Raw genomic sequence first — 19,842 nt, 5'->3', positions numbered from 1 at the left:
AGTGTGAGAGAATCACAAGAAAGCTCAGAGTCAAAATGGATTGGGTCATTGAGATATGTATTGATCTAACTTCTCCCAAGACTGTAAGTATTTAACAAAAGAAAAAAAAAAAGGCAGGAAAAATCCTTCCAGAAGCAACTGTTCTTCCAATTGCAGTGCTGCACTCGCACCCCCTGCCCAGGGATTTCTTGCCAAGATAAATATTATCCCATATCAGAAGAAGAAATGTGGGAAGGCAAAGTTCTTTTCTACCTGGAGGTGAAAGTCAGTGGCATCATGTGGGATAGAGAGGCCCCTGCCCACCTTGACTTTTAGGTCTTTGCTCAAAAGAATGTTATCTAAAATGCTGTTTCCTCACAAAGCCTTATGTTTTCATTGGTGTTTCAGAACTGGGCTGTCCTTGGGACAGCTGAATAAAATTCTCCCTGCAAGAGGGAAGTCTTCCAGCACTTGCTGGGAGCTGCTGTCAAAAGCCTGGCTAAGGGATGGCAAAAAAAAGGGGTTTAAGCAGGGAGAGGAGCTCCTGTGAAGCATTCCTGGGGGGTTGCTTCATGGTAACGAAAGGGCAGATGAATTCTGCCCTATTGTATCCCGGGTAGTATTTGTAGTAATTCAAGCATCACTTGACTTGGTTGTAAAGGTTAGCTTTGTTCAATGGTTTGTTTTCCAACAGCTGTTCCCATGGAGAAGACCTTCTTTCACTCATAGAGAATTCAGCCTGAGTTAGAGAAAGAAAAGCTTTGAAAAATAGGCCAGAAAAGGCATGGAGGTGGGAGGCAGCATATGAGTAAGGAGAGGTCAAACTCTTCTCAGAGTGCCCAGGGCTTACTTACACAAAGCAGCCGCACTCAGTAGTCAGGGACAGCCATGTTTGCTCACTAGAACAAAGTTTGTGGTGTAGATACTTCTCACTGAAGAATAAACCCCTAAAGGTGATGCTTTGCTTTCCAGCCTGCTGCTGCTCACCCTTTTCTCCCCATGAAGGATGGGCTGTTTCACTGCTGGTGTAACAAGGCTGAGCTCTTAGTGCCTTTGTTCCCACTGATGCCGCACTGTGCCCTTTGTAGCTGGGCACTGGTGAGGACATGTTTCAGGATCAGGGAGAAAAGGAGTTGTGCTCAGAGAACAAAAAGTACAAATGGTGTTTGAGGGCAAGAAAAGCAAATGCAAGTGGGGACAATGTTCCAGGACAGTGCCTCATACCGAGTAACATTTTTATGTGCAAACAGCTTCCAGCTAAATTAGTGTATTTCAAGTTGTAAGCCTGTTGAGAGCAAATTGTGTTTTGATTACACGAGGCAGTTTGACAAGCAATGAGGACATTTGGTACTAAACGCAGCCAGCACAAAACCTAGGAAGCCACAGTGCCTTTGAAAAGCTCTGTGCTCTAGTTGCTGCTTCCCAGGCATTGAGCTTATTCATTTTTTCCATCATGTCCCAGACTTAGAGGAGGTGCAAGCTGGTTCATACTGTGCTCATGTGCAACTGAAATGCAAGGCACTGGGCTTCCAATACCCAGAGGAAATTTCAAACTAGACTTGAGGGTATTTCACCCATGAGAAACACCTAAGCCCAGATGTGGTTACTCAGACTGTCTGTCACTAGTGCTTAAAGCAATGTGACAGGAAAAGTTCTCACGTTATTTTGCTTCATCTACTTGAACTCCATCTCACTTAAAAGGTTGTTGTTAGCTTAAGACACCTATGAGAAACCTGTCATATCCATGCTCCTAATGATGCCTTTAATTCCTGTAGGGGAAAAGCACATTTCAAAATAATAATTTCTCATTTGCTACTTAGTGGTTTTGCTGTTTTATGTGGAGGATGAAAATACAGCAGGAGTGTCTGTTTTGTCTATTTACTGTAGTTTATTTCTAGTCAGATTTCTTCAAGTATTTGCCCAGTGTTGCACTACTAGTGTTGGTGAATAGAATAGAATAGAATAGAATAGAATAGAATAGAATAGAATAGAATAGAATAGAATAGAATAGAATAGAATAGAATTAACCAGGTTGGAAGAGACCTTTGAGATCATAGAGTCCAACCCATCATCCCACACTACCTAATCAACTAAACCATGGCACCAAGCACCCCATCCAGTCTCTTCTAAATACCTCCAGTGATGGTGACTCCACCACCCCCCTGGGCAGCACATTCCAATGGCCACTCACTCTTTCTATGAAGAACTTCTTCCTAACATCCAGCCTAAACCTCCCCTGGTGCAGCTTGAGACATTACCCTGAATGTGGGCAAAAGAACTGTTCTGTGACTAAGGACATGAGGGGACACAGGAAAGTTCTAGTGAATTAGCTGAAGATAGATAAGGATCTGAAATTGTCTTAGCCCCCCTTGCTCTCTTGATCCTAAATCAAAAGGTGTTACATTTATGCAAATGTACTTTTGAGCAGCTGTCCACATAGGGTAGTAAATTATTTTTGCATTTCACTTTGCACTGATGCACTTTAATTCACTCTAAATTAGTTTCTCTGTTTTTCAGTGTGCAGGGAAATGTGTAGCTGAGGAACCACTTCCTCAGCTGCCCTCATGGTTACAGACTCTCCTCATGCTTCGCCCTGTGTCCTGCCCTTGTACTCCCCCATCTGATGACCTACAATCTGCGGACTGAGGGGACTGTAAGGAGTGCAGAGCACTGTCTCTACATCCAAGGCATCTGACACCCCTCTTCCCCTCTACCCTCCCCCTGGTCCTCTTACAGGCAATCTTGTTATCTGTGGGATCCTTAGGATCATTTGGATCCCACTCACCACAACAGATAGACTCCAGTAGTTAGTGACAGCATAGATGCAGTAGCCCAGACCTTGCTATCTTGGGTGGAAGGCAGAAGGGTTGGGAAGTCTCACAGAGCCCGCTGGTCACTCTCAAAATGCATTTCTTACACAGTTTTGCCATTACAGAGCATTACCCTAGGTGGTAGCCAGAACTACTCTTACCTCTCTGGGCTTGGGAAATGATCTCCCCTACCTGGTTGTGTGGGTGCTGGGACAGTATCCAGAGCAGAGCAACGGATGCATGACGCACATCCTCACTGCTAGATGCCAGGAGAGAGCGCAGCTTGGGCAGGACATCCTCAGCAACCATCTCGGCCTGGATGTCTGCTGATTTGGGAAAATGACCAAGGTCAAAAAGCTTCAGGGCACCATGAAGAGGAATTCAGGCCTCAACTGAAACATTTGCTTGTTCCTCACTGATGAAATTAGAGGGTACCTCCCCATCTCTGTGGGGTGGGACAACACTGGATGTTTGGGTATAAAAATAAGCTTTCATTTGTTTCATGTTCTTTTGCCAAAAGATTAAAGTAGGCTTGAGAGCAGAATGTAGGTTTGGGGGCACCCTTCAGTTTGTGTCTGAACCTCAGCAAGAAGAAATGAGGGGAGTTTTCTGGCCCAGGTAAGAAGGTGGTAGCTTCTACTGCACAGACAGAAAGAGCTCCTCAAGCAGCACCTATCTTGCAGAGTTATAGTTAGCTAAGGAAGAGAGATCAGGCAACCTGGCTGAATCCTTACGTCCTACTCGTCCCTGCAGCCCCAAGAGTGCTTTTGGGTGTTAAAAGACAATTCCAGAGCAGCCAGCAGATGGAGCAGCAGTCTCAAAACGCCAAGCAGGCCGGCGCTTTTCAACTATGCCAGCGAGCAGCACGGTAATTCCTTCACCCCTAGCTGCGCTATAATTGTGATTGCCCGAATATTAAGCACTTCTACATTTTCTAGACGAACTTCTCTACCCTGGACCCTCAGGCTCTAGTGCTGAGCGTGCCAGTCCTCTGCTTTCATCCCCCAAGTATGCTGTAGAAACAGATCTTGGGCATTTAATAGGATAGATTTTTTTCAAGAGTATGACAAATGCTTTGGAGAAAATTATATTTAATGATAGCTAGATTCATGCCCTGGGAGAAAGCAGACCCCCATTTCAGCAGAAATTTCAGAAGACATTCTATCCCAATCTGTTTTAATGCTTAGGATACATGTAAGGGAGAAAAAATTAGTAATTTATTAAGTGCAAAGGCTCTGTGCAGATGAAGACCTCTGATGTCTCTCTCACTGTGTCCAGATGCATCCCTTGCTACCTGGGAGCTCCAAGGCAGATTTATGTAGTGTCTGTGCTGCACCCCTCTTTTCCCAATTAAAATGCAGAAAAGGAATAGAATAGAATAGAATAGAATAGAATAGAATAGAATAGAATAGAATAGAATAGAATAGAATAGACCAGGTTGGAAGAGACTTTCGAGATCATCACGTCCAACCTATCATCCAACACCACCCAATCATCTCTCTGCTTTTACTACAAAGGGTTCCCAGCCCACTGTGCTCACTCTGAGAGGCAGAAAGAAGAAGAAACAGTGTGGTTTGTTTATTATCAAGATGTTGCTTACCACTTGTAGCCAAATTTCTTAGACAAACACACGCCTGGCTTGAAACCTGCTTATCCAAAACGTGGGGTGGGGGAAGAACAAAAGAGATGGGGAGAAAGAGCTGTTTCAGTAGTGCATGTTCTTGCCTGTTGCATACAATACAAACAACGCTATCAAGCTATCATATTATCTTCAGAGAACAAATTTTGGGCCATGACTGTTTTTTTCAGCCTCTGCTAGTATCAGTCATCCTGTAGCTGATGAGGAAGAGCCAATGGCTTCAGAGGCTAATTAATTCCAAAACATCAGGTAAGTTATAGGAAAGTGAAAGGAATTAATGCATGTCATTTACTTTACCTTTTTGTCACTTCACTCAATTTAAGGTTCCACCCTTTAAACCCTGAACTGTGGTTTATTGAAGTTTCTTTGGTGTGGCTCCCAACAAAGCCAGATTTTCAAGGTGTTATTCTTTGAAGACATGTAAGTCACAGTTAAGGATACCAAAAAGGGGAAGAAAAAAAAAAAGGTAGCATAACAGATGCTCCAGATACCTTCTGCTGCAGATGCAATGATCAAAGATAGTTAAGAGCCTGGACAAAGCATTTCACACATGTAGTTTCAAGTGTAAAAAAACCCAGTTCATTGTAGTTTAAAGGCAGTGTCCAGAGCTGTGGAATAACTTTGATGAAGTCCCCTCTCTTTGTCCATACATTAACTTTGTAGAACCTATGTATCTACTAATGCATCTGCCTTTTCTCATAGGAAAGATGTTGAATAGGGACATATACAGTAGATGAGCAGAACTGTGTTAGACTGAAACTGGAAGCCCAAGTTATAGCTCTACTCTGATGCTAAGCTTTTACACAAAGAGAAAGCTAGAGCATTATTACCTTATCCACAGAAGAAGACAGGAGAGAGATGAGCGTATGCAGCAGGAATCTGTTGCTGGGTCTCAGCATGGCTTCGTGGTGCTGAACATTGGCTGCCACATTGCTTAGTGCAACACAGCTGTAATACTGCAGAGAACAAAGAGAAAAGCAGAGAGAGGAGGTCACAGTGGTGACATGCTGAAGAGAATAAAAATTAATTGAAGAACTGGTCAGATTTGGAGCTGAAGACAATAAAGTGCTGTTTCATATTAAAGGTGTTTTCTTAGGTAGATGTGATAAGAGCCTAAGTTGGCTTCCTCTAGGAAAAGTGATGCAATCTGCTAGAGCTGCAACAGCGGTTGTGCTGTGTCACTGTATGTTGTACAAATCCATTAGCACTCTGGGTATTTGGGAATGTACTGTGCTCCTGCAGCAGCACTGCTGCTGGCACCACACCTAGGTCATCTGTGTCTACTCTATTATATGCTTACATGTATTTACTCAAGCTGAAAGTAGTCATTGCCCTAGTACACCAAGAGAACATTTTCAAAGGATTTAAACATCAATGCTAAGAAGGATTATACATATAAGAGCATGTATTACTAGGGAGGTATAATTAGAAGAAACAGGTTGAGCTACAGAGAAGGAAACTTCAAGATGAATCTCAGAGAAGGCTGATGATGCTGAAACAGTTCGAAGAAAGCAATTCCAGAGGCTCTACCACTTCAGACATTCAAAAGAAATCTCAACAGAGATAACAAAACCAATGGAGGAAACAATCCTGTACTACTCAAAGGACTCAGTGAATGAACTAGTGGATTTTAAGGTTTACAACTCTGATTCATAGCTTTTCATCAGCATACCTTTGAATCAGGACCAGCTCTCTGTTAAGTATGCAGAATCACAAAGAGGTGTCTGTGGTAGGTATAAAATAGGAAGATTTCCCAGATGTTTACAAGAAGAACAAAAAAAATATCTTTGAAGTTATGCCCTCTCAGAGCACTCAGTAAAATTGCTTGGAGTGGAAGATCAAAGTTAGGATTAAAAAAGCACCAGAGGAAGAGGCCTATCTGTGTCTTGTCTGATGAGCTGAAAGACACAACAAGGTAACAGTCTAACAATGGTGGGGGGATGATCTTGTGTGTGCTGGCAGGTGTACTTCTGCATCATAAACTTTCTCCTGTGGAGCTAGGCAAACTGTTTTGTATATGCATTATCTGACTGAGCTGAGTTTCACTAAGATGTTTTCACATGTTTTCCCATTTCTCTAAAGAAACCTTCCCTCCTCTCCATTTTTTCATTTCCACATGCTGTGGTTTCTGTTCTCCTTACAGTCATGCTGTTACTGTTCAAAAATCTGACTTGTCTGAGCCATACCTGCACTTCTGAGTCAGGAGAGTCCAGCAGCAAGGCAAGAACTGGCAGGGCTCCTTCTTTGCATAGGACCTGTTGGATTTTCTCTGGAAAAGAAAATGAAAGGGAAAGGGAAAGGGAAAGAAAAGTATTGTTAGTGTATCTTTCCCCTTCCCTCCTCCTCCTCAGAAGGCACCATTCAAAAGGGATATGCACATCACTGGATTCTAGAGAGTGGTGATGTTGCCCAAATATATGTCAATCAGTGTGACTGGAGAGTAGGTAACTTCGAGCTTGTGCACTACAGCAGTTATGCTGACTGGGATAACAGTGTCATCTAGACAGGTGAGATTTAATGCTGGGGGGAGGTCAGAGCTAATGTCTGGTGGTGCATGTATCGGAAGACTGATTTTACTGCTTTTTTTTCTAAAGCTGCTGGCAGACATCCCAGGAGCCATTAATGCTTGGCCCATAATAGTTACATTTTGCATCTCCTAACATCAAGTTAGGGATGCAAGCCAAAACGTTCCAAGAGCTTGACCTTGCTGCATAACCTTCAGAGATTGCTTCAAAGTATCACTGAATGTGCTGGTAACCTTTTAGGCCATGTTAATTCTTTAACTTGTTTTTTTGTTTTTTAATATTTCTTTGATGATTTAAGTACTTGTCTATTAGCTCCTGAGGCTTGAAAATGAAGCCTTTCTGTATCAGTATTCAACACCAAAAAAGGGTCTGTGTTAGCTACAGAGAGTCTGAACAAAGCCTAAGCCTATGGTATCAACACGAATGCCACACAGAAAAGGAAACCATTTGAGAAATTTTCTTTCAGCGTTTTGAGGCAAACCATTAGTCAGAAGGTACCTGATTGTGTGAGGTTGAGAATAGCACCAACTGCATTCTGCTGGACTCTAGGATCGTAGGACTTGGCAAGAGACAGCAGGGGTGTAACTCCTCGAGCGGCACCAATAGCCTCTCGGTTGGACTCTGGAGAAAAGAAGCAGGGAAAGAAAAAATAAGATATTGCCACATCCTGTGAGCCAGGAGCAGGAAAACTAGCAGGACAAATGTCTTTGGTATCACAGAATCACCAAGGTTGGAAGAGACCTCAAAGATCATCAAGTCCAACCTGCCACCACAGACCTCACGACTAGACCATGGCACCAAGTGCCACGTCCAATCCCCTCTTGAACACCTCCAGGGATGGTGACTCCACCACCTCCCTGGCAAATGACTCTCTCTGTGAAGAACTTTCTCCTCACCTCGAGCCTAAACCTTCCCTGGTGCAGCTTGAGACTGTGTCCTCTCGTTCTGGTGCTGGTTGCCTGAGAGAAGAGACCAACTCCCACCTGGTTACAACCCTCCTTCAGGTAGTTGCAGGTGGTGTTCAACTCTGTAATTCTTCAGTATATATTTTTCTACATACTCAAAGGAATCTGTTTAAAAATTCCAACAGCTCAAAGGGAAAGAAACTAATTCATGAGTTTTGGATTAGCCATAGATCACAGCTTGTTCAATGCTTTTGTTTTGTGACTGGGATGATGAAACTAGAAGGACTGTAAGTCTCCTGATACTAGTTAGCAAGATGTCATACTTGCCTTGTACCCCCTGCTACGTCTAAGATATTCAGTGTGCCAGACAAAACCTACACAACTAACTGCAGGTAAGACTGAATTAAGTTAGCAGGATATATTCAGGGCCAGTTTCTCTCTTCAAACGTGCCTGTGTCACAGGCAACAATGCAGAGGTTTCTAGAAGCAGAATTTGACTGCACACCTTGCATGGCAGCATATTAAGTTTTACAACTAGTTGTATTCAACACCCTGGAGTACAAGGAGCATTCAGAAATTATCTGCAGAGCACTTTGAGACTGTTAGATTGAAAACTGGGGGGGGAAAAACTGTAATACTTAATGCCACGAAATTAACCAGAGACTATAAAATACTATGTAACATATATATATATATACTCTATATATGCATAATACATATCATAAAGTTATGCTATGAAATGTAAGAGTGCTTAAAAAAAAAAATCTGCTTTTAATTCTACTCCTTTTGTTTTGAACTTACTGAAGGTAGCCTCACTTACGCTCTTCCCCCCGCGACTTGACCATGAGGCCATCAAAACATTTGCAACAAATGACCTGCTGTCACACTGAGACACGTGAGGCCTTCTCCTTTTATGTCTAAACATTATCTGTATTTGTGTCTGATGTATATTTTAAGTGGCACAATTTGGGGGGAAAAAAAATAAGGTTTTGGCAGTGGTGTTCTTTGAAGTTGATTACCTTTAAATAGTGATTAGACCAATGAAGAAATCTCTTAATATTACAGCATTCAGTAGATGACTTCATAAAAGGAAAAAGCAAAGTCCATTGTTTATGTGAGCCAAACTGCCACTGAAGACCACAGGAGTTTTGGTGGAGTCTTGCTTCATTTACATACCTTTCTAGACAGTTTAAGCAATGGGCAGTCTCTGAAAGATTGCGGAGAGAAACATAAAGCAGAAGAAAGCAGGAAATAGTTGGATGATATCAACTCTTCAGGTGCCAACTACCTTAGAAAGTTGTTTTTTCTATACCTGGAGCCTATCTATGCTGGGGAACTGCCACACACAGGTAAGCTAAGATATTTATTCAAGTATAGGTCAGCCAATATCAGTTAGTATGCAAGGATCAGTCCCTTTCTGCCTTCATATGAATATTTTACTCAAGAGAGTATTTTATGTGGGGAAAAAAATACTCAATTGTTGAGAAAATTGTTCTGGAAAGAGTTAGGTATTTAAAAAGCTTTCCCATGTGGGAAGCTACTCTTCTTGTGAAAAATCATTCGTAGATGACCTGATTCTGGGTCAGGGTTTCGTACGTAGCAGAGCAGCTCCCTCGCTGCGATCTATTGAGAATCATCCCTCAACACAAGCTTTTGTTTCACAGGGAGGTGGTGGAGTGACCATCCCTGGAGGTCTTCAAGAGCAGACTGGACGTGGCACTTGGTGCCATGGTCTAGTCGTGGGGTTTGTGGTGACAGGTTGGACCCGATGATCCTCAAGGTCTCTTCCAACCTTGGTGATACTGTGATATTCTGATCAGTTTTGTAAACAACCCCGAATAGTGGTTTGTTGGGATTTTTTTTTCCCCTCTCAGTGGAAGTAGAAATTCTTCTGTGTGGTTCCAGCTGATGAAAACCAATCTGGTATGATGTAAACTCTCATTAGTTGAGTAAAGAAAAGAGGTAAAATGATTGAGAATTCAGATATTGCTGCTTCCTTCATTCTTTCACACTCCATGAACATTTGTGAATGTGGAAGGAAATATCACATTTGGGCAAAGGGATTACAAACACTTGGACAAAACTTGGGTAAATTTTCTTCCACTTTCCCTTCTAAGGCTGGGAAGTGTATTCCTATATCCTCTCATAAAAGAACCTCTCAGAATTTCAGACTTCCAGTCTGAAGGTCTTCTGGAGGAAGAACTGGCCATGACAGAATATGAGCCACTAGATGCTTTAAGTGTTTTCTTCCATGAAGAAACATAATTGGTATAATTTGGAAAGGTTTCACAACCATGACAGCTTGAAAAATTTTTCTGCCTGAGGGCCCACAGGTGGTCATCAACACTGGAAGCCTACAGTGACCAAATGAGCTCTTACAGCCTGCTTCAGAGGGAGGTGGCACGTGGACACCCATTCCTGCCTGCACTGCATCACTTGTCTCTTCTTGGGTTTCATTTCTCTCTTTTTTTTTTTCACTGTACTGATTTTCTATGTACTGTATTTTATCTTAGTTATTACATTTTTCTTAACCCATGAGTTTTGTGTTTTGGGCTTTTCCCCCCCCAGTTCTCCCACTGTGAGGGGGAAGAGTGAGCGGGTGGCTGTGTGGTGCTTAGTTGCTGCCTGGGGTTAAACTGTGGCATCAACTTATCAACAGAATGGCTGGGGATATCTATCTCACCCAGATGTATAACTGTATTCCTATCTCCATAGGAGATGTGACAGGCTAGATTACTTTTTTCTTCTGGCCCACCTGTTTATCTAAGTAATGCAGTTCCTCCACTGACTCCACTGTAACCACTGATGTCCATTAGAGTGCTTTTAGTATTCAGGTGCTTCTCTAAAATGGGGAAACCTTGAAACCTGCATGGAGAAATTCTTTCTACCCTCTGCCATTTGTGTGCTTGAAAGTTCTCCTGTTAGCACAACTTTGAATGTGCTCTACACTCAATGCATCCTTCTTGTTTAGCTTAATGCAAATGCTAAGGCCTGCTGAAACCCTTGGTATGAATGTTTGCCTCTGTTCCTATGTACTCTGAGAAGAGTTCTTCTCCCAGAACTGATTGCTTTCACTCACAGATTGAAAAGCTGCAGACAATCGCAAATGTGCACATGTCCTTTTGTTGTGTGCACAAATGCTGATATTGGAACAAGTTGACCTTCAAATTCTTTTCATATGATGGGTTTGTTTGCTGCTTAAATGGGGTTTTTTTGTGTGTTTTTGTTTGTTTGTTTGTTTTCTTTTTTGGCTGGTGGTTTGGGGCTTTTTTTTTCACTACATACTACAGTATGTGTAACTTGCAGTCATACTGCTGGATAGCTTCACTTAGTATCCAGGCTTGCACATTTATTGCAGCAGAATTAAGACACATTACCATTCTGGGATTTAGAATTTGAGTCACCTTAAAGATATCTAAGGATCTTCCTAATTGGTTGTGCTTCCATATTTATCTTTTAAAATCACTCTAAAGCATGAGTGGCTTGCTTAAAGGACACGACTGAACAGCATATTTTTCCCAAGCAGACCCTTTAAATAACAAGAATCTGTGAGCTAAAAATAAAATAAACTCTAGAGAACTGGCTCTTGCTTTAGTCTCATTGCTGTAGTAGCTAAATATACTCTGAAAAAGAAATTTATGGATTCAGTCCATCTGAATCCTAGTGAAACTGGGACAGAGATCCTCAACACCGATCAAAACCCAGGCAGCAACCCACCTCTCTGTCCAGCAGATGCCTTCCTGTCCAGACTGAAAACATCTTGAGTGCTTAATTTGAACTATTTATGCTCAGAAGTACACTGGCACTTAAGGGAGTGTGCAAAGGCACTAGGTGACCACCCCAGACAGGGAATGAAGGTGGGTTAGATCAGGAGCAGCTGTGTGTTCTTTATACTCTGGGCTAAAGCCAGACACATCTAAAAGGGCCAGAGGGCCTTCAAGTCTGAGAAACATCCTTAGGTGCTCAAAGAAGTTGCTTTCTCCATGGGCTGCTTGAAACAGGAGAAGGGATGTTCCTCTGTAGATCTTCAGGGTATAAATTCACCAACCACACACAAAGAAAGTCTTTCTAGTGCCAGGTACCTAATATTTTAGTGATGCCATGCCTAATTTAGATATTGAAGTGAGGCAACTTACATTGCTCAAAGTAATGTAGACTATGGAGCTCTTAATCTGGCTGTAATAACATGCAAATAATTTTCAAAGGGAAAGGTGTTTTTAAATCTGCAAATAAATAAATGAACAGTGGAATAAAATTAAAATCAGCACTTTTATGTAGTTGAATCCTGTTTATCCACTCTCCCTTTGCTACATAAATACTCAAGTGAGAAAGTAACACTTTCACCATGCTTCTCACAGCCTTCTGGGACATTCTGATTGCAACTTCCCATGCTGGAGAGGGAAGCAAGTGGAATAAGCAGTACAGGGAGGGAAATAAATGTTATTCATAGCTGTTATACAGGCTTTGCACAATTTGCACTCTAAAGCAAAAGGTAGAATAAGCCAGACTAATCTGTTAACCTTTCTTTGGATGACTGTAGTTGAGCTTATCTGTCTGGATGCCAAGAAAATACCTATATCGTGATATATGCATAGTTATGCAGGAGAAGTTAGTGACAAATAGGTGAAGAACTGACTAAAAGCAAGCTGGCAACAAGTTTTGTGAATGGGAAAGACCATCTGGAAGGAGGCTACAAGTGAAGTTCCACAAGAACCAGTCTGTAATTGGGTTTAAACCAGAAAGTTCATACAAAGGTGTGAGTGGAGCACTGTGAATGTGGTGGAGGGCTGGAGTATTTTACAAGTAACAGACAAGCTAGGAAGACTGAAGCAACACAAACAGAATGAAACCTTCCAGTACAAAATGCAGAGATGTACACTTGGAAACATTTGTTGCAGACCCTTTAATAGTTGGTGTCTTTTGGAAATACAGAGGAGGAGAAAGACCAAGTGATGAGTCAGCTGCAGAATGGCAACATCACTATGATGCAATCACAAACAAACCCCAGGAGTGATAGATGTACCACGAAATGCATTTGCCTGGATGCCACAATGAAAGACACAGGTGAGACCCCAGCTGAAATACTGCACATTTGTGGTGATTTCTCCTTCAGAAGAGATCAATTTAAAATGAAATTGTTGCAGCATTTTTGTACATTTTGGGATTGTAACAATGCCTGACAGCAGATCAAATTGCTATGTTCCTTTTCTGGAACATATAATTCACACCCAGAAGGGCTATGAACATGAATGGAGAGCCTTGCTTACAAGAGGAGCCTTAATTAAGCCTGGCTTTTTCAGTCTAGTAAAATGAAGGAGCCTCATTGGCATCGACATCAGAGAGACAGAACTACTGAAGCAAAAGCCAGTGTAGAGGCTAGTAAGCTGGTCACAAATATACTTAGGTTGGAAATCAGGAAAAGGGTTGTAATCAGAAAAGAATGAAGGTCAGAAACACTGAGAAAAAGATCTTAACTGGAATCCCAAAGGGTTAAATTTATAATGTGGGAATGTCAAAATTTGCTGCTGCATTTTATGACTCCTACACCAATTACAAATATGTCATTTCACCTTGAAATATGAGGTAAGAGTTGGATTAATACACTGCAGAGTGAAGTAAGGAGAGTCACTAACTGTTTTTCACTATTGGCTATTGTTATTTGCTATTAGGTTTTGATCTCCCCATTTCAAGAGGATAAAGAGAAAGAACAGCATACTCACCTGAAACAGCCAAAGTCATGATGCAGGCACAGGAATTACATTGGACAGTGGGATCCTCTGACTCAAGCAGATCGAGAATTGGCTCAAGTAAACCCATCTGGACAACTAATTCTTTGTCAACTATTCATAAAGTCAAGAAAAAGTGGGCAAACAGAAAGGTAACCATGAATGCATTTGTCAAAGAATATATCCTCTGCATGTGTTCCTGTGTGATCTGCCACAGGTGATCCTGCTCTGGCAGCAGGGTTGGACTAGACAATCTTTCCAGGTCCCTTTCAGCCCCCAACATTCTGTGATTCTCTGATCTTCCTTTGACTGCTGTAAGGTCTATATTATCATTATACAAAAGCAGCCTGAAAGGCACCCATAGTCCCTAGCTTGGTTTGCTTAATTCCTCTTCAGACTCATGACAGACCCTAAGAGATGTTCAGAGCTTCTAGTTCAGAAGGTCCCACATATTTCTGCAAGCAATTCTGTTTTCAAACACAAAGTTCACTTTGGAAAGTGCAACTGCAGCTTTCCAATAGGTCCACAATTTATTCAGCCCTCTCATTTTTCTCTTCCACAATATCCTTTAATTTTTTCTTTTATTTTTATATTCACTTGTAAATGGTGATGTGATCTTATTTGCAGTAAGATCCTTAAAGAAAAAAAAAGGCAAAAAGCCACCTGCATTGAAGACTGACCCTGTCTTCTGCTGTTACTGGATAGTGAGATGGAATACCTGTTGTGGCCCAGGTGCCTGGGCATGCAGTGGTAGATGCAACAAAGACTGGGTCGATGAGGCATGGGATGTTTCTGCCCTGTCTGTCAATATAAACTTTACTGGGAAGGTTTTCATCTGCAGCTCCCAGATCCTATCTCAATTGCATTTGCTCTGTTAGCTACAGAAGAAAATCAATTCTGTTAAGCATTTTAATTAATTTTTTTTTTTTAATCTGCAAGCAATGCAAGAGCAAGGTCCAGTTAATAAATAACAAGAAAATGTGAACTGTCTGATAATCAGCTGTGTGTGTTGTTGAAAGGGTAAGTGGTGGGTTCTTGATCCAAGAATGAGAATAGTATAAGCTTTTCCCACACTAGCCTGGGAATAATTTATCAGCCTTTGTATACAGATCCAAGATCTCTTGCCACATAATATAATCTAGCTGCAGGGAAGTGATATACCCTGGTGTCAGCAGAATCTATGATGTGGCTTGCAGACAGAAACAGATTCACACCTCTCCTGTTAGGAACACTAAAAAACCTGAATTTGGATTTGTGTAGATCTGGATGTTTAGATGTGCCCTCCCTTGCCTCAGCCTCGCTGAAGAGACACTTTTTCACCTGAAGAGAGATGCATTGTTAATTGCTTACCATTTCCTTCCAGCAAAAAGTTGACAAGGGACAAAGAAGACATTTGCTGCACCTCCAGGTCAGTAGACCGTAACAAAGCATAGAAGGGTTCCAGATGCTCCACAGGCAGGGGGATGTTCACTGCAGGAACAACAGGAAAAATTCAGGAATCTCATTGCTCACATTTTTCTCCCGATGGTCTTAAGCCTCAGGTGCTACCATACATAGGCTGAGCAGTATTCCTCTGCATTTAAATTCCAATGCCACCAGCAAAACAGGGCAAGTTTCCTGAAAAGGCTTTGAATAATCAAGTACTTAAAAACATCAGAGAAAGGGAGCAATGTGACTTGCTACCAAACAAGTCATTCGGCCTCATAGCAGGTCCTCAAGACATGGTTATGTGCCCTTTTTAGCCAGAAAAAAGACATGGGATAAAGCTATCAAGCTCAATGGCAGAATATTCTTCTTGAAGTAATTTTAAACCAAACAAATAGATAAATAAACCACAGCCTGCTTGTCACTTGAATTTCTGCCTTTTTGTAGGACCCAAACTCGCTGCAACCTTATTTGGCCTGTCTAGGCTGACTTCTAACCATTACTAATTACCCCAGGAGTCTTGTGTTCCCACAGAATAGTAGAAGCCAAGAAGAATCTTTCCTGCATAAAGTTTCCACTATAATCTGGCCCCTATGTCTTTGTCCTCTTCCAAAAATGATATAAAATAAAACCCTAAACAATCACCACGTCCCTTTCCTTCCACCACAGTTTTGACTGTGTTGCTCTTGGGAGATTCAGTATACATTGACTTTAACAGCTCTGGGTTCTGCCAAGATTTCCCCAGAAGTTTAGGATTACATAAATGACAGTCTCATGAGAGACATCTCCTCATAGCAAAAAATCCAGAATATAACGTGGCAATGACAGCATTTCCATTTTCCTTAGCAAACAACACAGCATCAAAGGAGGACTTTGATTAATGGATCAAAGGGAATTTCACAGTTGGAAAGAATACTTAGAATTCTGTGAAAATTTTCTCAGGCACTGATATAACTTACTGTGCTGACTCATATGCAGGTAATAGAGGGCAGCAGACTGCTGTAAACCTGGGTTTTCTGAAAAGGCTAAGGTCCTCAAAGCTTCCAGAGGGTCCTTCCCAAGTGGTGACATTTCAAAACCTGAAGAGGTACAATGACAGCACAGACTCAATTACACCTGAAATGGGTTAGTTTGCAAAAAGAAATCAAACCAACCCAAACACTTAAGGATTTTTTGCCCTGCTCCATAGATACATAGAGCCCATGTATCCTTGTTCATGTTTCTGTGAAGAAACAATAGATGAATCTGGAATAACCTGTCCTTGGCCATGCCTCTTGTGAAGCTCACAAACCTAGCAGTTGGAAGCAAGACAAATTATAACCTTTAGACATTTTTATGCTATCCAGTATAAATGCAGGAGTTCTTGTTCTCTAAAAGTATCTGTTTCCTGCATCCCAGAAGAACTTTCTTAAAATATATCTACTGACCATAGTGTTTATAGTTATGAGCTATAGAAAGAGTATATATTTTTTTAATTTACTACATTTTAAGTTTACTTTGTTTCCTCTCCCGGGTATTACAACAAAGGATTTCAGAGAACAGAAACATGGATTGCAAATGGGCTTGCCTCAGGCTGAAATGTCTAACATTCTACCTGTTCTTGAGTATGATAGTTCCACTATGAATAAACCAGATGTTCAGCAATAGCCATCAGGCAGTAGCAGTCATGCATGACTTCTATAAGGCACTGCATCATGTAATGATAATGTGTGGAATGGAGCAGCAGAGAGGAAAAAAAAAAGGGGGGGTGGGGAACCCTTGAACCTCTGCTCAACAGTATAAACAGTTGAAAAGGTAACACAGTATAAACTGACCAGTGGAGCAACAGTTGTAAGATCTGCTTTCAGACAATAGATTAAAGCAGTGCATGAAGGATTTAAATACCTTGTGAACAAAATCTAGTTTCCCACAGAATAAACAAATATGAGGGATGCAAAGGATATGAGAGCTCAAGCCTCAGTGCAAAACTCAGCCAATATCTCAAGTCATTATTAGAAGCTGCTGACATGTCAAGAGTAGCAAACTCCAGCTTCAAGGATCAGATAAGTATGCTTCACAAAACTAGTTCATAGAAAGATTAATTTAGTTTAATAATTAACAATACAGTGATAAGGACTAGCCAGTGTAGGCAAGGTTTAGTTCCTTACATACTGACTGTCTCAATCTCCCACAAATCTGTGCATTCTTGTTTCAGAGGATGATAAAGCAGAAGCCACTCAGAATCTTCACCTGCTTATAACACCAAGCACTTGCTGCCCTAGCTAATAGCCGAGTACAACATTTAACCATGAGGTCTCTCCTTGCTCCCAAATAGTCCAAATGTTGGCTTCCTTCTTACTACAATTCGTCCAGAACTGAGGATGGGCTTCCTCCATCTTGCAATAAAATACACAGGTGAGTGTAAGAGGGATGTGTCTTGATACTCTTTGTGAGGCTTCCCTGCCTCCAGCTATCTTGGCATCAGGACTTGGCCACTCAAGCAATTATCCTTGGTTGTTCTTCTTGGCTGCTGTGTATGTCCTATCACAGACATTGTGTCAGCCCTGACAGCACACATTGCTATCTGCATACTGCTGTTACAGAAGCTCTAGACTCCCTCCTGCTGCACCCCAGGTCCTGAGGATCCAAGACAGATCAGCCTTTTGAAGACTCATCTGAGAGAAGAAACATACACTTAGGTTTTTCAGGAAGCACTAGTGCAGCAGCAAAGGGCAGTTCTGGCTTCAGCACTTTTGAAGACCATCTTTTCACTGCACTTGATGCATCAACTGAGCTGAGATACTACCGAGACAGCCTAGCTGAGGTTGATTCACTGATGTTCATAACAACTGGCATCACAGCGATTATTCCAAAGGCTGTCCCACGACAAATCATTTCAAACAGCATTAACTGTGTCACACCATGGAAAAAACAGAAGAATATGCAATTTTGTGTAGTAGCTTTAGCCCAAGGTTGTTAAAGCAATATACTGAATCAGCTGTGAGACAAAGCAAAACCAAACAAGCTACGGATCCTGCCTAAGCTTGAGACAAGGCATGTTTTTAGGTTGGACAACTGACTACAGTGACTAGGACAGGAGAGGACATCACAGATAAACCAGGACTAGTCAGGCAGCCTGTAAAGCAGAGGAGTTATACAAAGAGCTACAGATCTGCTTTAATTCAAGCAGAATCCTGTAACTGCTTTAAAGCCTTGTGGCTAAAATGTTTGCACAAAAGCACTTAGGCAAGCTAGTTGCTTGGAAGCCTAGGAACTCAATGGTGTTTGTCTCTGAGTGACTTTGGCCATCCCCATGTACAATGCACTCCCAGTGCAAGTCGAGGTGTTCTGCAGCCAGCCAACATGGATGTGCACAACTCAGCCAGGACCACACAGTGATTTGCCTGCTCACAGCTTGGCACTTGAGTAGGACCCAGTGTTGGTACAGGCTGTTTCCAACTTTGTTCCTTCAGAAGTTGACTTTTAAAAAAATCTTCAATTACAAGAAAGACTCACTGTTATGAAACACATTTACATGGGCTATGTATTAATGGTGGTGGCAGAACAAGAAAGTGACTATTTCCACCTAGATCCAACTGTGACACCACTTGAGCCCTCGGTGCCCTGTACATGAAGAAAATGCTTTGTAGCATGCCACAACAGTTCAGTCACCAATCTGTTTTCAAGGCACAAAATAAATTTCCTTTGCTTTTCAAGACCCTTTAGGGGGAAAAAAAAAGCCCTCTTACCTGTTTCGATATGCTGCAGAAACTCCTGCACTGTCACCCTCTCATGAGGCTGCAGGATGGGCTTGTAGAGCTGTCTGGTTTTAGAGCCACTTTGTTTTAAGCAGGAGCATTTTATTATCAGAGTTAGGAATTCCTTGATGCCATGCACCAAGCTGGAGGACATCCTTTGAACAAAGGCCATGAAGTCACACAGCAGCTGCATGCATCGTCCACACAGTTGACCCATTCTCGTTTCAACGGAAGCAAACACAAGATGACAAGGAATAAGGTGGAAAGAAAAGTTTCTTCTCAGCTTCAATGATCCTATGAAAACTTGTCCACTTCTGCACTAAATTGCTCCTGAATGTTTGTCCTGTCTTAAGGGTGTTAAGACTACACCGTGTGCAGCTGCTGTAAAGCAGACAAGCTTCTGGATGCAAAAAGCTACATTGCACAAGGCTGGTTTCTGCAGATATCCCAGAGTCTAAAAAATATTATTTAAAAGGCTTGACTGTAGCCACATTTAAACACCCTCTCTTTGCTTGAAGAAAAATAAAATGATGTCCTAAACACATTTTGTGGAGAACGAACAGAGTTTAGCTCCAGGAGCATCCACCAAAGCCTTCATGAGGCTAGAAGAGCTCTGGGATAATGGAAAAGCCAACCTCAGTTTTTGTAAGGCAGCTTTCCACATGAAAGGTAGGCACCACCTTGTCTGCATGTGTACAAGCTGCAGCTGCCAATGAGAGAGGAAGAGCAGGAAGAAAAAAAAAGAAGCACACAAACGTGTTTTTCCAGTTTTCGCTGAAGCATAGACCAGAACAAAAGTCCCGTTGGGCAAACAGCTCATTACTCAACCAAGTGAGACTTTGCCAACCAGCAAGGATAGAAAAGTGAAGGAAAACAAAATAAAATTAAAACCAACCAACCAAACAAAACAAAACCATACAGTGGTGTCAAACTACATTTTCTTAATTCACCAGCCTGGAGCATGTGCCCACCCTTAGCTGAAGAGTTTTACAAATTGCCTCAATCTAATTAAGCATAGAATGAAATTACACTTGTAATATTCTTGAGGTTTCCAGTAAAATCTGGTTTGATTCAAGATCACTCTCATTAGGGAATC

At 41.8% G+C, this 19,842-nt stretch overlaps 1 protein-coding gene across 1 annotated transcript in view; it reads right to left on the bottom strand.

The window, feature by feature from the left end:
- Positions 1–19,058, bottom strand: part of LOC104310012 (uncharacterized) — a 28,121-nt gene extending 9,063 nt beyond the window's left edge. Inside the window, exons 1-9 of the mRNA XM_009911403.2 lie at positions 18,738–19,058; positions 15,969–16,088; positions 14,935–15,054; positions 13,579–13,698; positions 7,452–7,574; positions 6,615–6,697; positions 5,259–5,384; positions 4,390–4,435; positions 2,982–3,115 (exon numbers count right to left, since the gene is read on the bottom strand). Coding sequence (XP_009909705.2) covers positions 2,982–3,115; positions 4,390–4,435; positions 5,259–5,384; positions 6,615–6,697; positions 7,452–7,574; positions 13,579–13,698; positions 14,935–15,054; positions 15,969–16,088; positions 18,738–18,963 — 1,098 coding nt within the window. The 5' untranslated portion in view covers positions 18,964–19,058. The remainder of the gene's footprint in view (positions 1–2,981; positions 3,116–4,389; positions 4,436–5,258; positions 5,385–6,614; positions 6,698–7,451; positions 7,575–13,578; positions 13,699–14,934; positions 15,055–15,968; positions 16,089–18,737) is intronic.
- Positions 19,059–19,842: the final 784 nt, after the last annotated feature.

The sequence above is a fragment of the Dryobates pubescens genome, chromosome 6 (assembly GCF_014839835.1).
Source record: "Dryobates pubescens isolate bDryPub1 chromosome 6, bDryPub1.pri, whole genome shotgun sequence".
NCBI lineage: Eukaryota > Metazoa > Chordata > Aves > Piciformes > Picidae > Dryobates > Dryobates pubescens.
The sequence above is the reverse complement of the archived record's forward strand: the minus strand, read 5'-3'. Positions and strand labels throughout refer to the sequence as shown.